This window comes from Seriola aureovittata, chromosome 19 (assembly GCF_021018895.1).
Source record: "Seriola aureovittata isolate HTS-2021-v1 ecotype China chromosome 19, ASM2101889v1, whole genome shotgun sequence".
Taxonomy (NCBI): domain Eukaryota; kingdom Metazoa; phylum Chordata; class Actinopteri; order Carangiformes; family Carangidae; genus Seriola; species Seriola aureovittata.
The window spans coordinates 16,192,632-16,217,371 of NC_079382.1; the positions used below are offsets into that span (position 1 = coordinate 16,192,632).

Genomic DNA, 24,740 nt, shown 5'->3' on the forward strand with positions numbered 1-24,740 from the left:
TCACCTGCCACTTTCTAGACAAACACAAGCATCTGTGACCAACGAGTGAGCCAGCGGACCTTTTCTCTGCCTAGAAACGAAAGAAAAAAAACTGATTGGATAACTTTATTTTCACGGTTTAAAACAGGAACTCTTTCATTTCTGAAACAAATTTGATAGAAATGTAGGTTTAAAATGGAATTAAAAGGGAACATGAAATTAGAATTGGATGAGAAAATAGTAGCATTTAAAATTCTGATATTTTTACATTTCAGGAAGCAACCCTATTGAAAACAGATAGGCCTACATGCAAAAGAAGCTCTCTGTGTCTAGTGCTGAATAGCATAACACAAAACGCTAGAAGGTGAACCTTGAAATTGTTACCTGCTAAATATCAGCATGTTAGCAGTAGCACTGTGTTAGCATGCTGGTGTTCACATTTAGCTCAAACCACCACAGTGCCTAAGTAAAGCCTCATAGACCTGCTGGTGGTATTCTTGTTTGCATAAAATTTCCTCTTTTATTACCATCTCCCCACCACAGCTCAGTAAGGAAACACTGTAAATTTGGTCTCCCATCCCGTAAACTGTAGTCTCCTTAGAAGGGGATCTCCTTATGAACAGTATGGAGAAGAGGAAGCAACCAGTAACCATGTACCTATGGCCATGTGAGACTTGAAAAGATGTAAACCTATCCACTAAAACCAAAGCTCTGGGTAAATTTAGCTTGTCGACACGTTTGGAAATGGGAGGGGCACTAAGATGGGACACTTCCCTTATCAACATACAACTTTATGTGGGAGCCCCGCAAATGTCCTCGCTGTGTCACAAATGCAGAGAAAATAAACCCAGCGACTAAAAGCCTGAATGCTTTCAATTAACAGAATGATTAACTGAACTAACGTCTCTCTTAAACGACTGTTACAGGCCAGTGTGACAGCAACGAGTGTATTTTAATTAAAGTGTCCTCCAGTTAGCGTGTGAGTTTATAAAGCCCACAAGGGACTCTTTTCTCAGTGAAAAGAGATGTTCAATGAAGTGCTGTATGCTGCATGTGCATTGTGAATGTGTTGTCAATGTGGGCTAAATTGGTTGTGGGTTGTTGTCAGGCGGGGGGGGGGGGGGGGAAGCAATAAAACTATTATTCTCCCTCACACACGCCAAAAAGCTAATCTCCGCTACCACCGCTGTAGCTTTCCTTACGGGTGTCCAATGAAGCATGCAGATCAGCGTTGAAATTAAAGAAGGATCTGTAATGAAACTCCCTGAGCCCCCTGAGTAAGAAAATAACAAGACAGCCCTTAAATTAAGACACAGAACAAGATCACAAATGATTTAGACATGCAGGAAGTAGGAAGTAGGACACTAGACATGAGCAGGAAGTCTTCTGGTGCTTTAATGACGTACCTGTGATGTGGCTCCATGGGGAAAAATATTTGGTATTTGGGGCATAAATGTCATGTAGCTGTCATGAGGCATATTTAAATGAAGGATGGTGATGTCTCAGTTGAAGGCACTGATCTTGGTCCTCAGTTTGAAATGTAAATCAAAGACAGATTTAAGAGTTTTTGCTCTGAAATGACTCGAAAATGGATTCACGCTCATACTGAATGATTTATAAAACAAATACTTGTGCTTTTTTGAAGGCAGAAGGTAGCTTTAATCCTAGGATGCCAAAAATTATATCAATTTTAGAGGCAGGGTCTTCCTTTTTATGGAGATATCAAAAGATGAACTTCAGGTAATTACTTTTACTCTTCAAAAATAGATGGATACCCTTCAGGAAACTAACTCTTATGTGGTTATATATGTATGTATATATATATATATATATATACAAATAAAGCCTTGATTCTCAGTTTGGAATGTGTGTATCTGAAGCATTTTCAGAGTGATTGAACGAGCAGGTGTAACCTGTTAAAGAGACAGAGGAGCAGATGGTGAACAGAATCAGACTGAGGGGAAAAAATGCCGTGTTGGTTTCTCAAGTTTATTCGATCTGTGGTTATCAAAGACAATGCCCAAGAACATAAGTTATGAAAAAAGCCTTCATGACGGGGACTCTGAGTTTGATATGACATAGCATTATCATTTCTAAACATAGGCATATTTTTCCTCATTTATTTTAAAACAGCAATGTTAAAAGTAAAAAAGGAAACAAACAAACAGATGGACAGAAGAGACAGCAGAGATGCCGAGAAGGACATTATCAGTGGAGTGCTTCTTTTTGGTGAGCCTCGGGACGGCTCCTGTGTCTGTGTGTGTGCGTGCACCATGAGTTCACCGTACTCCACATAATCTTACCATTGTTCACTAGAGGTCACCGGCGCAGTGACTGGAGATCATCATTGTTCCAAGTGCTGGGGGCTGAGGACAGTTCCCCACTGTCACCGCCAGTCTCCCGCTGGCCACACAAACACGATTCAGCCAAAAGCCAGAAATAAAAAAACACACACTGCTCACCAACAACCAGGCACCAGGTCGTGACATGGCCCCTTTAGACTTAAAACAGCACACACAGGCACACTTGATCACACACGCATCCATCCTCTCTCTCTCTCTATTTCACAGGCGTTCACACACACACACACACACACACACACACACACACACACACACACACACACACACACACACACACACACACACACACACACTGTACAGTATACAATGCACAAGCCCCATACATACAAAATTAAGACCATTAAAAACACTTGATAAAAGCACAGTATGGTATTATAAAATTAATTGCACATGTAGAGACAAGATGGAGGAAGCACAGTGAGTGGAAAAGGGGGAGGGGGGAGGGGGGGCAGCGGTGAGCATGGCAAGAAGAGGATACAGTACATTCAGTAAACAAAAAAAACAGGAGAAAAAGAAAAAATATGCAAGATTAGAATCAAAACCACCGAAAAGAATTAAATAAAAATCAGAACACTTTTTTCCAGTTTGTCTTTTTTTTTTTTTTCAGTCATTGATTTGAAGCTCGCTCTGGGCTGTGCCAGTCTTATAGTAGTCCAAGTCTTATCTCGGGGGAGTGAGCTTGGTCAGTTGTTTGTGTAGATTTTAATTGTTTTCTTGCGTTATTTAAAATCAATGTTCACGTCTACATCTCTACAGACCCGACGTCAAAGGGTCAGGCGGGGGAGTAGTGGTAGGGTGCAAGTCTTCCATGACCTGACATATGCACAGGCATTTACACAAGTGCGCACACACACACGTTCGCGCACACATACATACGTACACGCACACGCTCTTCACGCATAAACACACAGAGTGCATTCTGATTCCTATCACCCCTGGGTACAGGCTTTTTCTTTTCTTCTCAGCTTAGCGCACTAAGTATGTCTCTCTCTTCTGTACAAAAGCAGCCTCCTTCCCTGGAATCGGAGTCTGCGCATTTCTCCTCACTCCTTCTCTTCCTTTATTTTTTTTTTCATTTCTTCTTTTACTTCTTTTGAGAGTTGAGCAGTTTGTCTGCCTCTGGGTACGTTGGGTACTTCACAGTCTCGATTTTCTCTTTGACCTTGTAGGAAGGGTAGAGGCCAGTGCGGCCCAGTTTGCGGTTGATGCCTTTGGAGTATCCGTCCCAGTGGTTGCCGGCCACGCCGATCACGTCGCCGGGCTCCAGGGGAATGTCCTCGCTATTTCGTGGCTGGTGGGGGTAGATGGCGATCTGGTTGTGGGCATTTTGACCTCCAAAGTAGTAAATATCATCCAGGGAGTAGAAGAAGGAGGAGGCGTCTGGATGCAGCGTCTGCATAATCTCATAGGCCACACGACAGACCTGAGACAGAAATGGAAGCAGGGATTATTTTCATTTTTAGATCTTAAATGTAGAGGAATTTGTATTGATGACAATGCTTTAGAGGTATGCCAACACTCTGATAGAGGGACAAAAGGACTTCTCGCTGTAAGACATATACCTTTCATTTCAGTCCTGGTTAAAGAGGGATAAAATGCGCTAAGCGACTCATTCTAGTCAGATCCTTGAAGTGCGCTAATAAGCCCCGAGTGTGAATAGGAATTATGTGGCTAACACATTATTTTTAGGGTTGGCAGGAAGCCCATCCACTCCACGTTATAACTCGCTATAAAAAAGCACTTCAGAAGCTGAAATGACCAGAATAATGGATGACAAATGCCATTGTAACGCTAACGCTGTAATAAATGGGCTGATTGTTTCTATGGTTTGGAACATGTGAGTGAAAATGGGACAATGCTGTTGTTGACAATCGCATGATTGTGATTATCGGAGTAGCTCTGGTTTGTCTTGTGACAAACTGCAAATGTCAACTGATAATTGTCTTTGCTACAGCTCTAACAGGCCATTTAAACACAACGGCTTTGACCTGATTTTGTTTTCTATGGTTCCATTTAGAATTTGACATCAAGTGTTTTTGTTTCATCTTTATTTATTTATTTTATTTTCATTTTATTTGTAGTTCTTCAGCTACTTTTCAAAATTTAATTAGTTTTATGTTTTTGCTAGTACTCATTCCTACTCTTCTTCATAATCTGTAATTTAGTAATTTGACTTATTATTCATGTTAATTCAACGAAAAACTAGAATCATCCAGCCATCCAGTCCAGTTGCAGTTAAACGTGAATTCTTGAGTTGTGGCTAAAAAGGTGTTTTGTGTGGTGACACGGTGACCTTGACCTTTGACCACCTAATTCTAATCAGTTCATCCTTGAATCCAAGTGAACATTTGAGTTACTGTGATGTTGTGTTCACAAGAATGGGACGGACGGATGGACAATGTGAAAACATAATTCCTCCGCCCACCGCTGTCACCAGTGCAGAGGCATAAAACCAAACATTTTAAATTTGAAAGTCCATAGAATATGGCTTGACAAAAAATACAATCTAAGCCCAAGTTCAAATAAAAATTTCCAGAGCTTTCAGCCACATCTGGTGGCCTTCATCAACAGATGGACCTCACTTTAATGATAAATTGTTATCACCTCACCTTAGCATGGAAGTGTGGTCATGTGACAACAGGTGGTGGCACTCCATCATTGATAAAGACCATGAGATGTGGCTGAAAGCTCCAGTAAGTGGATTTGTTTTTAAACTAATCTCTTATTGGAATGATTTTGTATTCAGCAGCATATTATGGAAGTCATATGAGAGTATTTACATTCTAATGGAAATCTATTTAACAATATCTGACCTCTAACAAAAGAACATCTTGTTTTTACAGTTGTTGTTTTACTACATATTAAAACACATTCATTTTATTCCACTTTCAGCTTTCTAGTCTCCAACCAAGCGCACATCAAAATTTCAGTCAGCTCTTCATATTAGCCTAGACTGCTTTCATCCCAACATCCCATCCATCTCAACCTTCATTCTCATTCAAGAACATGTCAAAATAACTTTTTATGTTGTCTTTGAAACATGGATTGGGACGAGTGGACTGACCTGTGAGGAGAAAGTGCAGACCAGGAAGTCGGTCTGGGACAGGAAGTGGATGTCCAGGATGACTCCTCTCAGCGAGTTCTCGGTGTAGCGGTTGTGAAGGCCTGCTGACCACGAGATGGAGTTATCACTGATGAACTCGTAATCTGGATACCTGCAGGGGATAATAAGGCAGGAGGACAAAGTCAGATAAAGTCACGTGAGAAGGTAAAAATGAATACGATCAGATACCGACACATATGGACAAAAACGTATTGAGACAAACTGACAATGGACGTAAACACACACAACACACTCCAGGACACTGACTTGGTCTTAGCTTCTTGCAGCAGCGACGGGTCATCGGTGGCCAGGTAAACTCGTTTCTTGTCGACATGGACACGTCGGGCCAGATGTTGGAACTGCTCCTCCACATGCAGCATGTACTCCTCGATGGGGTGGAAGGCCGCCTCCGTCCCCACTTTATCTGTCCTCCTCACATGGACTCTGCAGACACATAAACAGGGACACAGGCAGGGTTACAAACTGGTATTGTATTGGTAATTGTAAATGAGAAGCTTTCCATTATGTTTACTGATTTTTTGTTCACTGGTGTTTTTGGCATTTGCACTGCAATCCATAAAGGAGCAATATCATAGTTCTGGTGGTGCAGCTCACTACTGTATAATGTAATGCACTAGTGCACTGAGTTGGTGTGTTTAGATGGTGGAAGGAGCAACAGTTCTCAATTTCAAGATAAAGAAAATGTATAAGGGCTACAAAGATTAGTCCATTAATCAAGTAGTCAACTAACAGAAAGTGAACTGGCAACAATTTTGATAATCAATTAATCATTTAACTAATTTTTAAGCAAAAAGGGGGGAAAAATCTTGGGTTACATGTTTTCCAATGGGAACATTTTCTGATTTGCTTACTTTCCTCCCTCTATGATAGTAAATGGGATATCTTCGGACTGTTGGCTGGACACAAAAACACATTAGACAGCCATTTTTCATAATCTGCTGACATTTTATACACCAGACAAGTAATTGATTAATTGAGAAAATAATCCGTAGATGCATCCATAATGAAAATTACTGTGTGCTGGCACCCTAAAGTTTCATCCATTCCAATTGGATAGTTTAGGAATAACTTTTGGAATAGTTATTACCATTTAAGCACCAAAAAAATACTGTCCTTATATTATACCTTGGTTAAAATACAGTTAAAACTCTTAGTTTCTGTCACACAGTACCAGCTTTTCTCAAAATTAAGAGATGACTTCCTGTTAACATTTTCCATTCTGATGGAAAAATATTTTATACTTGTTCCACATCAGTTTGGCAGATGCTTGCTCTACTGTCAGCTGTGCAACAGGAGTACACATTTAGTAGGATGTCCTAAAAGCATTACATTCGAAAGTAGATGAATTACCAATGAATCACAATTGAGGGAAACGAGGTGAATGAAAATCATTGACTGCTGATAAATTAATAACAATGCTGAACTTAAAAAGGATTGAAATGGATGTTTTTTGATTCTTACTGACAGAACCTGGTTGGAATGCCACACTGTTTTGAGAATAATGGCAAATTCATTTTTGTAACACTTGTAATACTTGTCGCCAACAGTATTTTTCTTTTGCTGCCACAGTAAAATGAGGAAAAGAAACAGCACTTGAACTTAGAACAGCAGGTTTGAGGAATCTTTCCATTGTCTGTATAAACACACAAAAAAAAAGAAAAAGAAAAGAAAAAAGAAAAAAAAATGATGGGACAAAAGACAGAGAAAAAAAAAAGGCAAACAGTGACAGGAGTGCGGGAGTTTAAGAAGCGTAGAGAGGCAGAGGAATGGACAGAAAGAGAAATAACCAACACAACTGTGTTTTTCCTTCAGTGTCCTTGTCATCGCTTCCAGTAAGCAAGGACAAAGAGAGAGTGCTGTCACCGGCTGTACATATGAGAAAAAGAGCACAGCTTGAAAAAGGAACAAAGGATGGGTGAGAACGGGCACATTTCCTCTCCTGACACGGGCGCATCCCTCAAACTGATGGATGCTGAAACACAATTTTATTCAGTCCACAACTATTCAATTACAAAATTACCCAGCCACATCTGCATTGTGACTTACGGCCTCCAGGAGAAAATAAAATTTCAAAAATATATAACGGTTTGAAAAAAGAAGATGGAAGGCATCAACCTTCACTTCATGGAGGGAAAATTGAGCGAACATGATGCTCCATGTTTGTATAGTTCTACCTGGGAGCCTCCCAGTTCAACCAGCTGTCTACTGCTGACCAAGGAGCAGCTCCACTGGAACGTCCAGGGTCAGGGGCTGTTTTAGAGCCACTTTGGTGGAGAGCATTAGTCTTTTACTCCCTCCATTCAGCATTTCCCAGTTGCCTCAGGGATTGAAACAGCTTCTCTAACATCCAGGCTGCCTTTAACTAATTTGTGAGAGGCAGAAAAAGAAAAAAAAAAAAGAAAAAAAGAAAGACTCACAGGTTCAAAGAAAAAGAATAAACAAGCTATACCTAATTTCTCCCACTTGGGCTGAGATCAATCAATCAGTGACTGTTGGGGAGGCTCACCAGAGAAATAGACCCTTTATTTATGTGGTGAATAAAACCCAAAGAGTGAAGGTGAGAACAGGAGAGTGAGTGGGGAGTGTTGGGAGACTTTCATTCAGTCCCTGTCTCTCTGATCGGACAGAGGTCTTCACTCTGGGCTTTTCCATCCTTTGTCAGGGTCCTTCTCTCCTGCTTCCTCGCTTCTTTCATGTCTGCTTTTTTCTTTTTGTTCCTGTGTGAACCCTCTTTGTCTTGTCCCTTTCTCTCTCCGTCAGAGCAGCAGAGGCCGGCGCTGAGGCACTGCTTAGCTCTTAGAAATCTCCCTCCCTCCCTCAGCCACCCCCCACCCCCCACCCCAGCACTCTCCCACACTACCGTGACAATAATTCAATTCATTTCTCTCTGTTCCTACAGCGCTGGCAATGCAGGGCAATCCTCATGGTGGGCGTAAAAAGCATACATTAAAGACATCAAACACACCCACACCGGACACAGCAAGTGCTGATTCTGGCAGATTGTGCCAATAGCATATAGGCTGAATAAATTATCTGTTTGATGGTGACCTCAGTGTTGTGGCTGCCTATCAAACGCATATGCAGGCAACAGCACCTCCAGCCTACTACCTTTAGAAAACAGCCTATAGCATATTGTACCTATACATGCTGTAGAGTCACTGTATCCGCTTCAGCATCAAAACATGTCAGTGTTATTGTTCAGAGTTACCTTTGCTGTTAACAACTACAGATGGGTGATGTTGAGCCTCCACAGCAGCATCAATGCTCTTAGCACAGATTGTATGAGTCCAAGGATATTGGTGGTAACAGCGATGGCCATATTACAGTGTTGGTCATATCACATGACCCACATCACACTCAAGCACTGAGCCCTTATGCCCTGTATAGAAGCTCCTGCATTTGTTAAGTCTCCACACTCATATATTGTATAAGTCTTGCCTTTCATTTGTCACCGGTCAGTACAGATTTAAAACCATATGCTTTACTGTTTTCAAAAGAATCAGTGGTGTGACATCATCATGCTCTAATCAATATTTTATACAAACAAATGACAGTGTGTGTGAAAGGGATCGCTTGTGGTGATGAAGAATCGTCAATGACTCGACAATTCCCTCTCAGCTCTGCGGAGCATTTTCACATCTCACATTCATCTCACTGTTTTGATTTCATGGTGTCCTTCACCAGTTTCCACCAAAAAGCTCTAAAATCCCACAGTAATAAAATATTGCACTTACACTCATCAGGTGGCAAAACACACAACCCAAATGAATACTAATGTGACTCCATATCTGTCTAATGTGTAAATAAGTAACTTAACTAGCGGAGGGTTTCCCAACTTAAAAGGATATAATCTGTCAATGTTTCCAGCTCGTTTCCACCTTCCAATATGTCTCTTGCAATGAGCAGAAATTAGAAAATCTTCTTGTCTTAATAATGTCAATAGAAAGTGAGTAAAAAAAAAATGGTGAGGTGATGCTAATTAGCAGCTAATTATTAAGAAAAGTTGCTCCAAGTGAGAAAGAAAATGAGATACTCCAATAAGACGGAGTGTCTGCTGCAAATTGTGTTTTTAAAATCAGACTTTCACCCAGATTTTTATATTATTGATTTTTTAAACAGTTTTTTTTTGCTTTGGTTCACACAGAGATTCTGTGATTTTTAAAACCGTATACTGTAAACCCCTAATTCACATAGAATAAATCTGACAAGAGCTATTATAAGATATACAGTGAATTCAGCTCAGTTTTTCTCTCTGACTGTCTTTGTTACCATTAGGCAGCAGTAAAGGGTGGCAGGATAGAGTTGTGCTGATAGTTGCTTTTAGTCGGTGGCTTCCAGCCTCCTTGCAGCTCGCATCCTGAGGGAGCTGTAGCTTAAGAGTGGTGGTGGTGGTGACTGAGGAGTGTGGGGGTCGGCTGGCGGTTATTGGGCGCTCTGGGGACAAGCTGCCTTTCTGTCCCTTTTGGTACTCTCTCCATCAACCCCTGCGTCTCCCACCGCCGCCGCTGCCCTCTCGCCTTTTTTCTTGCACTGATGCTGTGGATTCTCTTTCAATCTCATTTTTACCCCCCCCCCTCTTCTCCACACACAACACATATACTGCCTTCCCCCACAGTGCTGATAGAAGCACACAGGCACTTTGTTGGAAAACATCAGTGCAGAGTGGAGTGGATGTATCAAGAGCTGAGGAAGGCAGGAAAAAGAGGGGATAAAAACTTTGTTCTACCCAGCACTTCATTTCAATAACCCTTTCCCCAGTGATACGAAGGGAGAAAAGGGTTGGATACATGTGTGTGCGTGTGTGTGTGTGTGTGAGCGGTGATAGAGATGTATGGAAAACTATGAATGCAAGAGAATCGTGGGTACAGATTTGCGCCTGGGGAACATGAGGGAGAGGTGAGTGTGAAATATAAAAATTTGAAAAAATCTTGGAGCGGAATGAACAAATGAAGATGGAGCAACGATCACAAATGAGAGGATGTGAGAGGACTGGGGAGATTGAAAAAGTTGGGATGAGTCACAGAAAAAAAAAAGAGAATAAAAAGGGGGTGGAGAGTCAAAGAAGGCTGCAAGAAAGAGATGACAGCAGCTTGGGTGATGAAAAGGAAGAGAGGTAAAAACCAAAGAGAAGAGGGCATCTGAGAAAAGGGACGGACAGAGAAAGCATAACAAGAGGGAGCGAGAACTGAGCAGAGCGGAGCGGGGCAGGGAAAGAGAGGAAGAAGAGAAGTGACGATGGCTCGCAGCGAAATGTAAAGAAGGAGGTGAGAAAAAGCAGAAGTTCCGAAGGAAACTGGCACATAAACTATCAACATGCGGATGTGAGAGTTATGATGACAGAGCTGAACCAGACTCTCTTCTCAAACTACTAGGAAATAACTCTAAGCGCTTATTTTAAACTACTTCCTTTACCAGGCGAGAGGAGTCAGCCTCGTGGGATGACGCAGAAATTTTTGACAATCTCAGTAAAGTAGAGTCGTTTTCACATACTGGAAAAGTGTGTGTCATTGTGTGCATTGTGCTAATGTGGTATATTTCCTCCAATCTGCCAGAAAGGATAGGGGGAAACAACTGCAGAGCCTATTTGCCTATTTGCAAAGCCTTATTTGATCCAGGTTTGAACTGCTGCTCAAAGATGGGAGGAATTATTTATGAGTCAAGAGAGGCTGGCAGACAGCTCATGAATGTTCGTTGACTGAGCGTCTGACAGGGATACAGAGAAAAGTAAACGGGTAAATAAATAGCTAAACATGTCCAACCTATTTCCTGGAAGCTATTATCAAAAGTGGCTCATGGTATTGTGACTACGTATATTTCCACATGAAGTGGCCCTCACGGGAACTGCGTGCCTCACACTGATGAGCACTTTCCAATTATCCTGCACTGGACGTAAGAAGTCCCAAGTCAGTCTCAAACTGTGAGAGCGGAATCTCTGGGGACGGGCGCAACACTCAGCAATAAGAAAAAAAGCCGAGGCGATATCAAAGACTGATAGAAGATCTAATAACAGCATATTAGCAACGGTTGGTATCGTCTCATCTGCATCATTCATGACAAGTTTCATGAAAAGTAATATCTAGGAGGTGTTCTCACATATTACGACAACGAGGTGCATTGCATAGAAAGTGGAGACCGCCCCGACTGAAATGTGGATTGTTAAAGAGCAAAACTGGCATCGATCTGTATTTTTAGCCACAGCGGCAGCGTGGCTCCAGGGGCGGTAATGTTGGTCGCTCAGTCAGTCACCTCAGCATGAGTTACCAGAGCTGTAGACTTTTTGTCCTGTTCTTATTGACAACAAATCATGTGAAAACACCAACACCAACAGTGTGTTTGTTCGTCTCTCAATACAGTACCCCCCCCCCCCCCCCCCCCCCCAGTCAGCCCCAAGCCAGTTTGGCAAAACTGAAGATTTTAATCTATATATAATATAAGTCGCTCTCAAATGAATAGTTTCATTAAAAAAAGGCTCAGCATTTAGTTGGTATCAGTGTGTTTAGACTATGGCCCTCTTCAGGCCTGGCATTATCACCCGTCTCAGGTGATCTGATCACACGTGGACAGCTCTGAGTAAAGGTGTGAACGAACCGACGACGCAATGATGAGGAGGCATTTGAGATCCGATCGGTGAGACCACAGTCGGAGGTGGTGTGGTCCACATGTGTCCTCTGCCACAGTCTGATTAGTCCCGACACGGCTTCACAATGAACAGAAAAAATTTAACTATTTCAAATGGCTAAAACCTTATTTCATTGTAGAGCTGTGAGCAGCGCAATGATTCGCTCAACCCCTCCTTGTTCTGCTCTCTCTCTCTCTCTCCCTGTCTAACACACTGACAACAGACCCGTCTGTCATAGTTGGACTGGCTTAAAACAACAACTCACACGTGTTTATTTGCATAGAGAGCGGGGAAGTGAGATCCAATCACAAGTGATCACTCGAGACGCCTGTGGAGATGCATTCTAATGCCAGGTGTGAACTGACGCGCTCAGAGCTGTCCACTTGTGATTGGCTCACCCGAGATGCATGTTAATGCCAGGTCCGAACAGGGCCTATTTTTTTTTATGTGGATTAATACTACTGAGTATTTATGGCACCGGCATGGCGAACTCGAAATTAACTACAGTGCCCTGTAGTATAATGAAGGAATATGTCACCCGGTGCAACAGTGTGGCTCATTGATGTTTTATTTGATAGTTTTTGAACAACAATGGTGGTTTACAGCACAGACGAAAGAGCTGTATCAGGCTCCGGCTACACAGACAGTAATTGTTAGTCAGATAAATTCATTGTTGTTTTTGGTCTTTTCATGGGATTTGTTGACAAAAAGAAAAATGTTGAGTAAAGCCATCCTTATCCTTTAATTGACAAAGACTATTGAAGATAAAAGAAAAGCTGCCAGGCTATTCATTTTTAATTTTGTCATAAATGTCTAGTAAGCTTCTCTTTCCTTGTGTGGTTTGGATTTACTGATTTTAAAAATCAGTCACTGATGCTTTTAGTATGTAGTTATGTAAGTAATGAAAAAAAAAAAAAAGGTAAAAATAAAATCAGTAAATAAATAAAAATCAGATATGTATTCGGCCTCAACGGATTCTCAGTTTTAAAAGACTTGGATTGGACTGCAAACAAAAAAACCTCATGGGCACATTAATTCAAAAGGCGAGGTAGAATCAGCCGTGTCATGCCAGCGCTATTAGAAAAAAACACAGTGATGAAGTTTCTTTAAACAGGTTGATTTGCATGAATATGAGCTGTATGAGCGTAAAGCAGTTAAGTAATGAAAAGGCAAATGCCTCCCAAGCATAAACAAATGTAGAAAATTAACCAAACAAAATGCTACCATCAAATTAAGTTACTTTTAATACTATTGTATTAACCTCGTATTAACCTCACCCAAAGCTGTGTTTGTATTCCACCACAGCGCTTACGGCTACGTCTTTGTTCTCTTCCTCCTATGTCTTCTGTTTGCTTTGATTGTGAAGCACTTTAATGTAGAGAATGCTATAGAAACAAGGCTGTTCTTATTGAAGTGTTTGTAACCACTGAAACGGAGAAGACCACACACACACACACTGAAATGTGATAACTGAGTGTTCTTACCCGATGATGGGATGTTTGAAGCCCAGCTTGGCGGTGGTCTGCTGGATCTCCTTCTCCAGCCAGGCCTGCGGGCGCACCAGGTACTTGACAAACTGGGACACCCACCAGACGGAGGGGTCACCATGCAGACGGTGCAGGCGTGGGGCCAGGTCCTCGGGGATTGCCAGAGGAAGGTAGGGGGGCCGAGGGTGGAGACTGTCCACTATGGGCAACTCCACAACTTGGACGTCCTTATCATGGGCCTCTCCTAGACGAGCCGAAGAAGAGCAGGTGCAGAATGAGACACTTCATCAACATGTATGACAGCACAAGTTTAAAGCTGTAACTAGTGATTATCTTCATAATCATCAACAGACATTATTTTTGTTTATTCATCCACTGTTTAGTATATAAAACTGCTCATCACAGTTTTCCCAGAAGCAAAAATGATGACTTCAGATTACTTGTTTTGACCAATCAACAGTCCAAAACCCAAAGATATTCCATTTACAATGACACACAGCAGAGATTAAAGCAGCAAATGCTCACGTCTGTGAAGCTGAAAAAACAGCAAATGTTGGACTGTTGGGCATTTTCCCCTCATAAATGACCTACATGATTAATGGATTATCTACATTGTTGACTTATTTTTGCAGATTAACTAAACATCTGAGAGATGCTCGAGTTAAAAATAGCAGCAGGGTGACCTGGGGGTGAGAGAAGTTTATTTTCTTTACTTTTTTTGTCCCAGTTAAAGGGACTTACTGGGGACTTAACCAAGGTTCAAACTTTGTTCCAGTAAAAGGTTTATAGGGCTATTTCAGGTAAGACAACCTTCATGCTATGCACAGCTTCACCCATGCTCAGGTCTGAAAGGAGGCTAATCAGTCCAATAACTGACACATGTTGAGCCTGTGTCTTTTTCTTTTTTTTTTTTTTTTTTTTTTACTTAGGGATCTACTATACATTATAAATGCCACCATTTTATCGTCATAATTAAAAACATATTACATTGTGATGTAGGGTGATATTTGAATGTTCCTCCCCGGCTCTGTTATTGCTGTTCTGTTCCAGCACAAATCCAAATCCCCCAACCCCAGAGAGTCCAGGTCTTGTCAGGTGACTGACAGCTGCACTTTGCTTGTCCTTGCTTAAAGGCCAAGGTAAGCTCCTTTCAATCAAGGCCATGTAGGGCCAGAGGCTGAGGCAGGGACCTGGATTGGAGAGGGTTGGGGTGGGGTGGGTGGTGGTCTGACATTGGCCCCTTCAGGCTGAATCCTGCTTGGCAGAAGCCCTGGGCAGAGGGTTGAGCGGGGCTGAACACGAAGGTCACCTCTCTGGGCGGCAGAAAGCCTCCATACACACCAAGGCCAACCATCTGTACACACACACACACGTGCATGATGCACACCTGCATGTGTAAACAAAGGTGGAAAACATACGCCCACCAACATGCATCCACAAAAATGCACATAGAAATGCGCGCGCGCGCACACACACACACACACACACACACACACACTCATGAGCATGACCATGTACAGGGTCTTGTGAACAGCAGGAAAAAAAAAAAAAAAAAGTGGTCCAGTCGTTGGGATCCAAATAACATAACAATGAAAAGAAATGTGTATTTACACACGCAAACGCACACACATACACTCACACACAAAGAACCCAAGCTAATCTCATCTCACCAGAAGGGATATGCCTGGCAGGCACAACCTTCACTCTCTTTTAGTCTTAAAACCCGAGGAGGTTTTTTTTTTTTTTTTGGTTCGTGTATGTGTGTGTGTGCGTGTGTGTGTGTGCATGTGCAAACCCCTGATTTATGTAAAAATAAGTTTAAGGTCCGTGTTCTGTCAGACTAAAGTGGCTTCTTTAACTGCCACAGACAGGCTCTAATACAGCTGCAAACACAGCCTCCGCAACACACTTCCAAATAAATGGCATAATGAGTCATTAAAAATGGCCTTTCACAGAAAGGGTACACAAAAAAACATGAAAAAAAAAAAAAAAAAGGACAGACACAGAGGCTTCAGTTTGTGTGTGTGTGTGTGTGTGTACATGCTGGAGCATGAACTGAATATAAATTGGTAGAAGCATTAAATATTGAACTGAAAAAATATTCCCAGCCCTGTCTTTGCTTATATAACAATATTGGCATGATTCACATAAGGGGGAATGGGCATATTTCGAGGCCTGCACTTCTTGGCACAAATGTACAGATATGCAGTATGTCTTCCTCCCACAGCTACTTAATTAGATCACAAAGCTCTTCTAAATTTCATCTCAAGCCTCTGCATACATTTCCTGTATGCATCATGACTTCAAGCATATAGGTCTGCACTGACACTGACACAGAATGCCTATACTGTTTTTAAACCCGCGATGCATACTGAGGCTAATAAATTTTTCAGATTAGCATTGCTATGAAACTGGAGAAGCCGAGAGTGACACCATCCAGATAAAAAAAAAAAAAATACGGAGCCTCTCCATTCATAATACATTTGAGACTGAGTTTATGAACTTAGAGAAATTCTGTTCCAGTCTTTAAATGGCGGGGAACATTATGTTTCTCCCGCTGCTCTCAGACTCACTCATAAGGCAGTAATATCTCCACAGAGAACCTCAAAGGAATACACTCTCTTTGGCAAATTAGCCCTTTGATCAACGAACCATTGTTCCACAAGAAGACTGGTTTCCCCCTGTGTGTGTTCAGAATTTAGTCTTTTACCAGGCCTGTGAGGTGACGCCGAGTTCTCTCATGCTGTCCGCTGAACATAAAGGTTGTAGTAAAAGACCAACACGCACCAGTTGGCTCAATAGACAGTGGGGCTGGGTATCAAAACTCATTGCTGTCTTTTTGGTGAAAATCAAAAAGTGTGAAAAACTGGCATTGAACATTTGTACAGATTTGTATTTGTGGTTCCTAATTAAAATCAAAGTGTTGCCAATTTTGAATTAAGTGTTTTTTTTTTTTTCTGGCTCTCAAGCTTTAGTTTTGGTGCATTGACTTGTGCTTAGAGAACATTTGTTTTTCCCATTTGAGAACTTTTGGCTTCTGGGTTTTGCAGAAAAAAACATGTTTATATTTCTTAAAGTAAGGCATCAAAGAAAGTATTCTCCTGGTGTCCATACTGGTTTATATACTGTATGTCTATATACGATACTGGCGCTAGTATCGAAAAGAGTTCATAAGATAATCCAGTCACAGAGGAGAAACAAGTTTTTTGTTCTCATTACATAATCACAATCTAATAAAATAGATCCAGTATAGATTCAGATTTGTAAACATGTCCTAACTGAAAGCGAAGTTTTAGAGTCATGTAAGGTTTTTTTTACATTTAGACTAATTTAAAAACATTTAAGAACTCTGTAGAAAAACATGCAGGTATTTTTCTAAGTCAGGCACCAAAATATGTATCTTTTGGTGTCAGAACCAAAATTAGCATATTGCATCAGCACTTGTATCCAGAGAGATAGACAAAGTGAGTAATCCTTTATCAATATCCCATTAGATAACCATGGGATATGGGTGTTTTTTTAAATAGTTTGGATGTGAGAAAAATATGTGTGTACTGTATCAGCAGCAGTATCAAAAAAAGTCAACTGTATCTGAACCTAAAAGAGGGACACGTCGCAGGTTGAGGCCAACTTTTATCAATGTCTATTCTATTTCTCTGATTTTTTTCATGGTAAAATCAACATATAACTTTTTTTCAGACACAAAGCAGATCACATAGGGAAACCCTGTATGTCATGAGTATTTTCATATTGATTTTCGTGTTCTCTTTTGTATTTTCCCACTTGTAGATGGAAAATCAGCAGGTCCCCTAGTGACTTCATCACTATCTTTGATTTTACTCTGAAGCTGCATGTTTCCCTGACAGCAATACCCTGTTGCTGATGCATATACCATGCATCCTCCGGATGGGGTGGGGTGGGGGGCCCTTTAACGAGCAGAAGACTTTTCTGTGTGAAGGTGCAGAGGCTCCTGCCGTCCAGGTAATGTACAAAACCCTTTACCATCATCTGAAGTCATCTGCATGGTGGGTAATACTTGTTACCCATGAAATAAAAAAGGCCAAAATAACACTTGCAAATTTCTGGGCTTGCAGATCAGTATTCACTACATTTAAAACATTGTAATTCTACTGGCATGGGCAAAAATTCCACTTAATTAGTGAGATATTCAATGTATATCTACTTATTAATCCAAGGCTTTAGCATCCCTTAGTGGTCCAGTACCCCGAGGAGTGTTCTTGCCTGCACTGTTAACAAAACAGGCATGACCACAGGCGTAGCCAAGTACCCAACAGGCTTACATTAGCTCTGCCTAGCTAGTTAGCTGGCTTGGTCAACAGAAAATACTGCCTCTGCAAATCCCAGGACTCTATAAGAATGAGAATTCAGGATGCTAAGAGGCCTGAGGAGGGGAGTGGTGATATGTAGTGAGTTGGCTGTTGGCTACGAGCAGCCGGATGGCATATATGGATCTATAGGAGGCTGTTCCTAAGACACCAGAGGAAGACGTTAGATCGTGGAAAAAGGACACATGAAAGGCAGGAGAATAAGAAAGGGAAGGCGTTGGGAGAGCGGGAGATAAGAAGGGAGACCCCAGGAGAGCACAAGTCAAATGAAGCGATAGGAGAGAAATGAAGAGCTGGAAGGTTGCAGCGATGAGAAGAAGAAAGCAATGAGAAAGAAAGCGATAGAGAGCGAGAGAGGGGGGGCCGGGAACAGAAAAACCTCCAAATCATCACTGATCTCCATTTACAAACGCTTTGGTTTTGTCAGATTAGCAGAAGCATACACATTTATACCATGGGACTATCCATTAATCATATTAAAATCACAATTTCAATTCCTTCCTCTATGCAATCTCATTCATAAATGAATCTGCTACCCTTGCATTAGTAGGGAGATCCATTTCCTCCAAGCAAGCATATCGATCTTTGGGGTGTGAAGTAGTCTGGTTAACACGTATACATATGAACTACCTCATGCTTGAACATGGTGTTCATTATGAACAGTCCATGAGTGGTGCAGAATTCTAATAACACACATGAATACCAAGGCTGAGAGTCTACAGTCATACTATTGACTCTCTGAGGTTGTATCTAGGCACAGCTGAGCTTTGAGCTAAATGCTAACAAGCTGATGTTTTGCAGGTAAAACGCTGTTACTGTTCAGAAGAGAAGAACATGAGTGCTCGTACCAAATTTCATTGAAATCGATCCAATTGCTGCTGAGGCATCTAACTCGAAGTTGCAAATGTGAACATCGTGGTGGTGCCAGAATAAAATTCTGTAGGAAAAACTTAAGTCATTAGGATACACTGTCTGGGAACCATAAATGTATGTGCCAGATTTTGTGCTGATCCACCCAGGAGATGAGAGATATTGATGAGATATTTCATATGATAGGTGAAAATTCTGACCTGCTACTGGTGCAAGATGAAAAGTCGTATAATCACCAAAGTCAGAGGGATTCATCCTCAGCGGAAAATGAACATCTGTACAAAATTCCCTGGCAATCAGTCTCATAGCTGTTGAGATATTTCAGTCTAACGTGGTGGACCGACTGACCAAACTGACTGGCTGTTCAACCGTCGTACCCACATTGCCAGCCCGAGAGCCATGTCGCCAGCTTGACTGAAAATAAATAGCATTCGAGTTCAGATCAGAACATTCCCTCCAATCATCGGCCTCCAGGTTTTTCCATCATTACCCCTGTAAGTATTGAAATCCCTCAGCCGAACTATGAAGTCCCCAGGCAACGCTGTCTCCAGGAGGATACTCAGACAACCCAGACTCTCCAATATGGCTGTGCTGGTTGGCCAATAGGCACAGACACACACAGTCTGACTCTTCCTTTCTACAACTTGGTCGCACAGAGGTAGGTAACCCTATTGTTCTCCTGGACCTCTTGGTTCACAACTCTTTCTAATAGCTATGGCTCCTTTCCCACTAGAAAGGTGAAATTTCACATCCCACGAAAATGTTTTCCCAACAGTCAATGCACCCAGCACACAACCTTGTCAGCAGCGGGCACACTATGCAGCAACCCCAAGTTCTTTTCAAGGTGGGAATGACCTGGCCCCGTGGGATACAGGCTCAGCTACCGGCTGCTCACTTGCAAACTGCTGCAAACTGCCCTGCGAAGCCAGACTCCAGGAGAGGATATTCCTTTGAGGCCATCACTGATATGTTAGAAAACTAAATCATATACCGATGTCAAAGTGAGTGTTCAGCAGGGAGATGTTTATCATCTTTCAAAGTGAAAATATGAAATATTTTAAATCAGTCTGTGCCACAACCTGGGCCTGAAACACAGAAATATATGCATATCTCCTCAGTTAAGAAATTTGCTATATAGACATTCATTTCTGTTCAGTCCATGAACACAGATATTCTCACTGTACAGGAAATGATGAATCAAAACGGTGCCAGCAGCCTGGGCTAACAAATAGTGGACAACACTTCTGCAAAACGTATTCCCAACCATCTCTGTCTGTATGAGAGACTATGAGTAGAAACTTACTGTAGGTCAGAGGAGTGGGTTGTTTACTGAAATCCAGTCACAGGCTTTCTTGGCAATTAAACCTTTGAGCAGTAACCTGCTGCTGCTACATTTGCTGCCAAAGTGCTTTAACAGGAATTGCATAGTCCTGCTTAGCCAGGGAATTCACACTTTGTTTTTGCTGAGGCAGCACAAAGGAGAGGTCTGGCCGACCCTATTTTTCAGCTGGGATAGACTGAGGGTTATTTGATTATTAAGCAACCAATCGCATTTGTCGCACACAGCACTGTGGATATGACTGTGTGTAGTTCACAACAGTACTGGTGTGTGTGTGTATGTGTGTGTGTGTGTGTGTGTGTGTGTGTGTGTGTGTGTGTGTGTGTGTGTGTGTGTGTGGAGGGAGGGGGGTGTGCACCTACCTGACCAGTGTCCAGTGGTGGCCCCAGAGCGGTCGGTGCAGGTGTTACTGACGGGCAGGAAGACAGTCTCCCAGCCGCCGGGGGCGTAGCGCCAGTTGTGGGACTCCAGGATGAGCGTGCGCTGGGTGCCATAAGCGATCATGAAGCAGTATACGACATGGTGGAGCTGGCAGCCATAACCACAGCCCTTATTGATGTTACACACCAGCTTTCTCGCCTTACTGCAGTCTGGGGGGTTCTAAGAGGAGGAGAGGAAAGAACGTTTCAACATTTTTTATTGCTTGACCTTCGTCTTGTACCTCTCAAAGCCCTGCTCTCTGACTTGTAATAACACATGGCTGATATTGTTTTCTTTGTTCCCTTTGCCTGTCTGTCTCATACTCCACTCCACTCTAATTTTATGTCACCTGCTCAATCTTGTTCTCCATTTCTCTCTTTACCAGCCAGTTTCTTTTTACTTCTACAAATTCTTCTTTTACCATCTTTTAAAAGGATAAAACTGGTGACATTCTATATATATAAATGTAGCATTGTCTGTGTACTAGTCAAAACCCGATATAGCTCTATTTCGCCATTATTGTGCAGACACTATAAAAACACATGAATGAGCCACTGCGTGACATGTTTCTTCAATACAATGAACATGGGCACTGTAGTTCGTTTTGAGTCCAACCCTCATACACCAGCATGGTGCAGTCTCCAACAAATACACCATTTCTCCAGTCTGAGTATCATTTGATAAAAATTAGGAAATTACTGCGCTTTTTTTTTGAATAAACTATATATGTGACCAGCTTTTAAAGATTGAAGTCTTTAGTAGAAAGCAGCAGTCTTAGGTGTTTTCCTGGGATTTGTTGACAACAATATTGCCAGCCTTATCTTTTAATACCTCCTCCTAAGTACACACACACACACACACATATATATATATATATATATATATATATATATATATATATATATATATATATATATATATATATATTTTTTTTTTTTTAATATACTTCGTTTTTTGCTCTTGCATTCTCTCATTGCTTCACCCTTCACTGCCCCTTTTTTGCTTCCTGCCCATGCGCTCATTCGCATTAACCCCCCCCCCCACCTCTCATTCCTCATCTCATAAATTAACTTCAATATCATACAAATGCTGAGGGGATGAATACCAAATGAGAGACCCTGGGGGAAGAAACAAGGATTTCTCTTTTTTTTTTGTGTCAAAAAAAAACAAAAAAACAAAAAATAGTGGAAACCAGCAGAGTGACACATGCTGTTTTGTCGATGAGTCGCCGGGCGGGTTGTGATTCGCTCGACAGCCAGTCTGAGCGACTCTGCAATGCTCGTGCCAACCAGCTTCCTAAACAGCAATTACCGGCTGATGGGAGTGTTTTCCTCATTAGGCTGCTGCAGCTGTGGATGGTTCACAGTAATCAGGACGCCCGGCACCCACTGGTGAACGCTGCCTATCGCAAACTAGCAGGAGAGGAAGAGGAAGAGAGGGATGAGGAGGAAAGGAGAGGGAAGCAAAGAGGGAAAGAGATGAGAGGATTAAAAAAAAAAAACAGAGGAGAGGAAATGAAAAAGAGAACAGGAGATTATGAAGAGAGAGGCAAAGAGAGGAAATGAGAGACAAAAAAGAAAGAGGAGAGGAGAGGAAGGGAAGGGAGGGGAGGGGAGGGGAGGCTCCTTTAGGTGCTGAAACTGATTACCACCTCGGCTGTTCAATAACATGAACAGAGTACAGCAGCCATCGAGCTGACAGAGGAAACCACACAGGTATTTCCTCTGAGTTACAGGCTGCCGGTTCACTACTGGCCCCACAGGTGGAAGCTAACTCACTGTACTAATAATCTACTGTGGCACTCCGACAAAAAGGACCCGTGTAGATTGTTTTCTTTCGATAGGGCTCGAGATCTGAGCCGCCTATGTCTCCGTGAGACCGATGCGTGCCTTGAGCCTCGTGGCGCGGAGGCCACCATCGGATCCCCGGTTGATAGTGATGAAGCTGGAATGGCTCCGAAGCGCTGAGAGACTCAGTTCAAGGATAATGATGGCAGACGCATGCACAAAGGCAGCCTCTGAGTACCGCTCTGTACTGTAGGTTAAGTGCCTGTTTAAATTGTGTGCTTTTTTTGAGTGTGAAACACAGAGGCAGTTGCAGAGCAATGTGATTCAGCTCTGAGAGACCACAGTGATATTGTTTATGTAGGGAATATGGCTGAGAACAACTGGATATGAAAAATAGCATGTCGAGCTCAGGTAATTATCCGCTGTGTTGCCCGCATTCAAAAATGCAGAGGAAGATGAAAGGAAGCTGTGCACTCCTGATGATTTTTAAAGTGCGGCTACATTTTGTACAGGTAAATGTCTGTTCTGCCACTCTCTGTTGCAGATTTACAGCATATCATTAAGCTCATTTAAGTTTTTATTTTATTGTTTTTTTTTCCCTCATGTACGACAGGAAACAACAGCTATAATGCACACGCTGTGACACATTTCAGACTTAAACAATCAACAGTGTGCCATTGAGAGGAACTGTGGAGTTAACCTGAGCACTAACATCCACAATGACTGAACTGTCAAAGAGAAAAAGTCAAATATCATCATCAGGAATTTCAAGGAAGAAGAGTTTTTTTTCTTCTTCATCATTTCATCACAATCCTTTTTTCTTTTTTTTTTCTTATCATATCAAGCCCCATTTCTTTGCATCTACCAGCTGCTGGCAATTTATCTTTCTCAGCAGCAGCCATTTAATCTTTTGCATTCTGTCTCTATGTACAGTAGGTTTCATCTTCCTCTCCTGCCACAGGATTCAAATTGCGTACCAACACTCAAGGGAGTCGCAGAAAAAGGATGCACGGATGCACTAGATGAGATGTGGAAGCTTCTCACTCCACATGTTTCTGGCTGTGCTGTGAACAGATACACCAGTTGCTCTCCTCCTGCTGCATTTTCCACAGACCATCAGCTAAATATGTGTTTGCTGCTCCGAGTGGTCGATACACACATCAATTTCAACTGTAGGACTGTGGGACCTGTATTATAAATACAAATCGCCATAACCATCAGTAACAGCAGGTGTTTCCAAATCTACCAAGACTGAAGTATCAAAGCGCCGACATAGCCCCTTTTGAAGCACAAACAGTTGCCTATTTACATATCAAGCACAAATGGAGCGACGTTAGTATTAATCTAGAGTTATATTCCTGGCAACTTGATGACTCTTAGTCCAATAATCACACTCTGCTTTGTTGTGCTCTCCGCCAGCTTCTGAAGGAAATATCAGGCTGTTCAGCAGCTAAATGATCGAGCAGCTAGTCGCTAACTGTGTCTGTCTGCCGTTTGCCACCTTGCAGGTAGTGTTTTTTTCTTTTCTTTTTTCTCTCTCATTGAAAACAGATGTCTGCTATGTCCAAAAACGATACTGAAGAGAGTGCGATGAGAGTGAACCTGAACAACAAAGTAGCAGGTGGGAAATCAAAACAATGAGCTGAAAGACACAATAACAGATTGGTAGAGCCGAAACAGAGTTGGTGATAATTCTCTAAAAAAAACAAACAAAAAAATAACCAAGATGACAATCTTGCTTATTACCAATGAATCCCACTATATAAAGGCTCATAGTGCAAAAATAGATGAAAAGCATGTCCAACAGAAATCCATCTGAAGAAGCCAGCCATGCTCACTCAATGTTATGAGTGGACAGATGGAGCAGACGCAGAGATGGAGTTAGTTAAACCAGGAATGAAGGGAGAAGCTGGTACGGATGGCAGAGCCAGCAGGACAGGAGGGAGGAGTCTGTGTGTGTGTGTGTGTGTGTGTGTGTGTGTGTGTACATATAGTCTTGTGAGTGACTGTGTGTGGGTGAGATAGTGAGACACACAGGGCATTTCTTTGTGTACAAGCATGTGCATCAATCTTGTAGCTGAGTGTGTGCGTGTTTGTGTGTGTGCGTGTTTGTGTGTGTGTGTGTGTGTGTGTGTGCGCCAACTGCCTGCGTAGGTGCGGGTGAATCCATCTGTGCACAACTCTCTCTCTCTTTCTCTCTGTGTATGTGTGTATGTGTGTGTGCGCGTGCATGTGTGCATGTGTGTGTGTGATGAATTAGTGATGGCAGCTGGTGGAGCGGTGTGATCCCTCAGCAGTGGTGACAGCAGCTGTTAGCGGTGCTGTCTCCGCCCAGCCAGACTGACTGGGTCCTCTTCATCAAACACACCGGCTCATTAATGCTGCAGGGCCCGGTGCTGCGCCGCA

General features: G+C 42.2%; 1 protein-coding gene across 2 annotated transcripts in view; it reads right to left on the bottom strand.

The window, feature by feature from the left end:
* Positions 1-1,947: 1,947 nt before the first annotated feature.
* Positions 1,948-24,740, bottom strand: part of fut8b (fucosyltransferase 8b (alpha (1,6) fucosyltransferase)) — an 85,935-nt gene continuing 63,142 nt past the window's right edge. For both annotated transcript variants that reach the window (XM_056405199.1, XM_056405200.1), the window contains exons 6-10: positions 20,490-20,727; positions 13,570-13,816; positions 5,713-5,889; positions 5,407-5,557; positions 1,948-3,765 (exon numbers count right to left, since the gene is read on the bottom strand). In XM_056405199.1, coding sequence (XP_056261174.1) covers positions 3,427-3,765; positions 5,407-5,557; positions 5,713-5,889; positions 13,570-13,816; positions 20,490-20,727 — 1,152 coding nt within the window. In that variant the 3' untranslated portion in view covers positions 1,948-3,426. The remainder of the gene's footprint in view (positions 3,766-5,406; positions 5,558-5,712; positions 5,890-13,569; positions 13,817-20,489; positions 20,728-24,740) is intronic.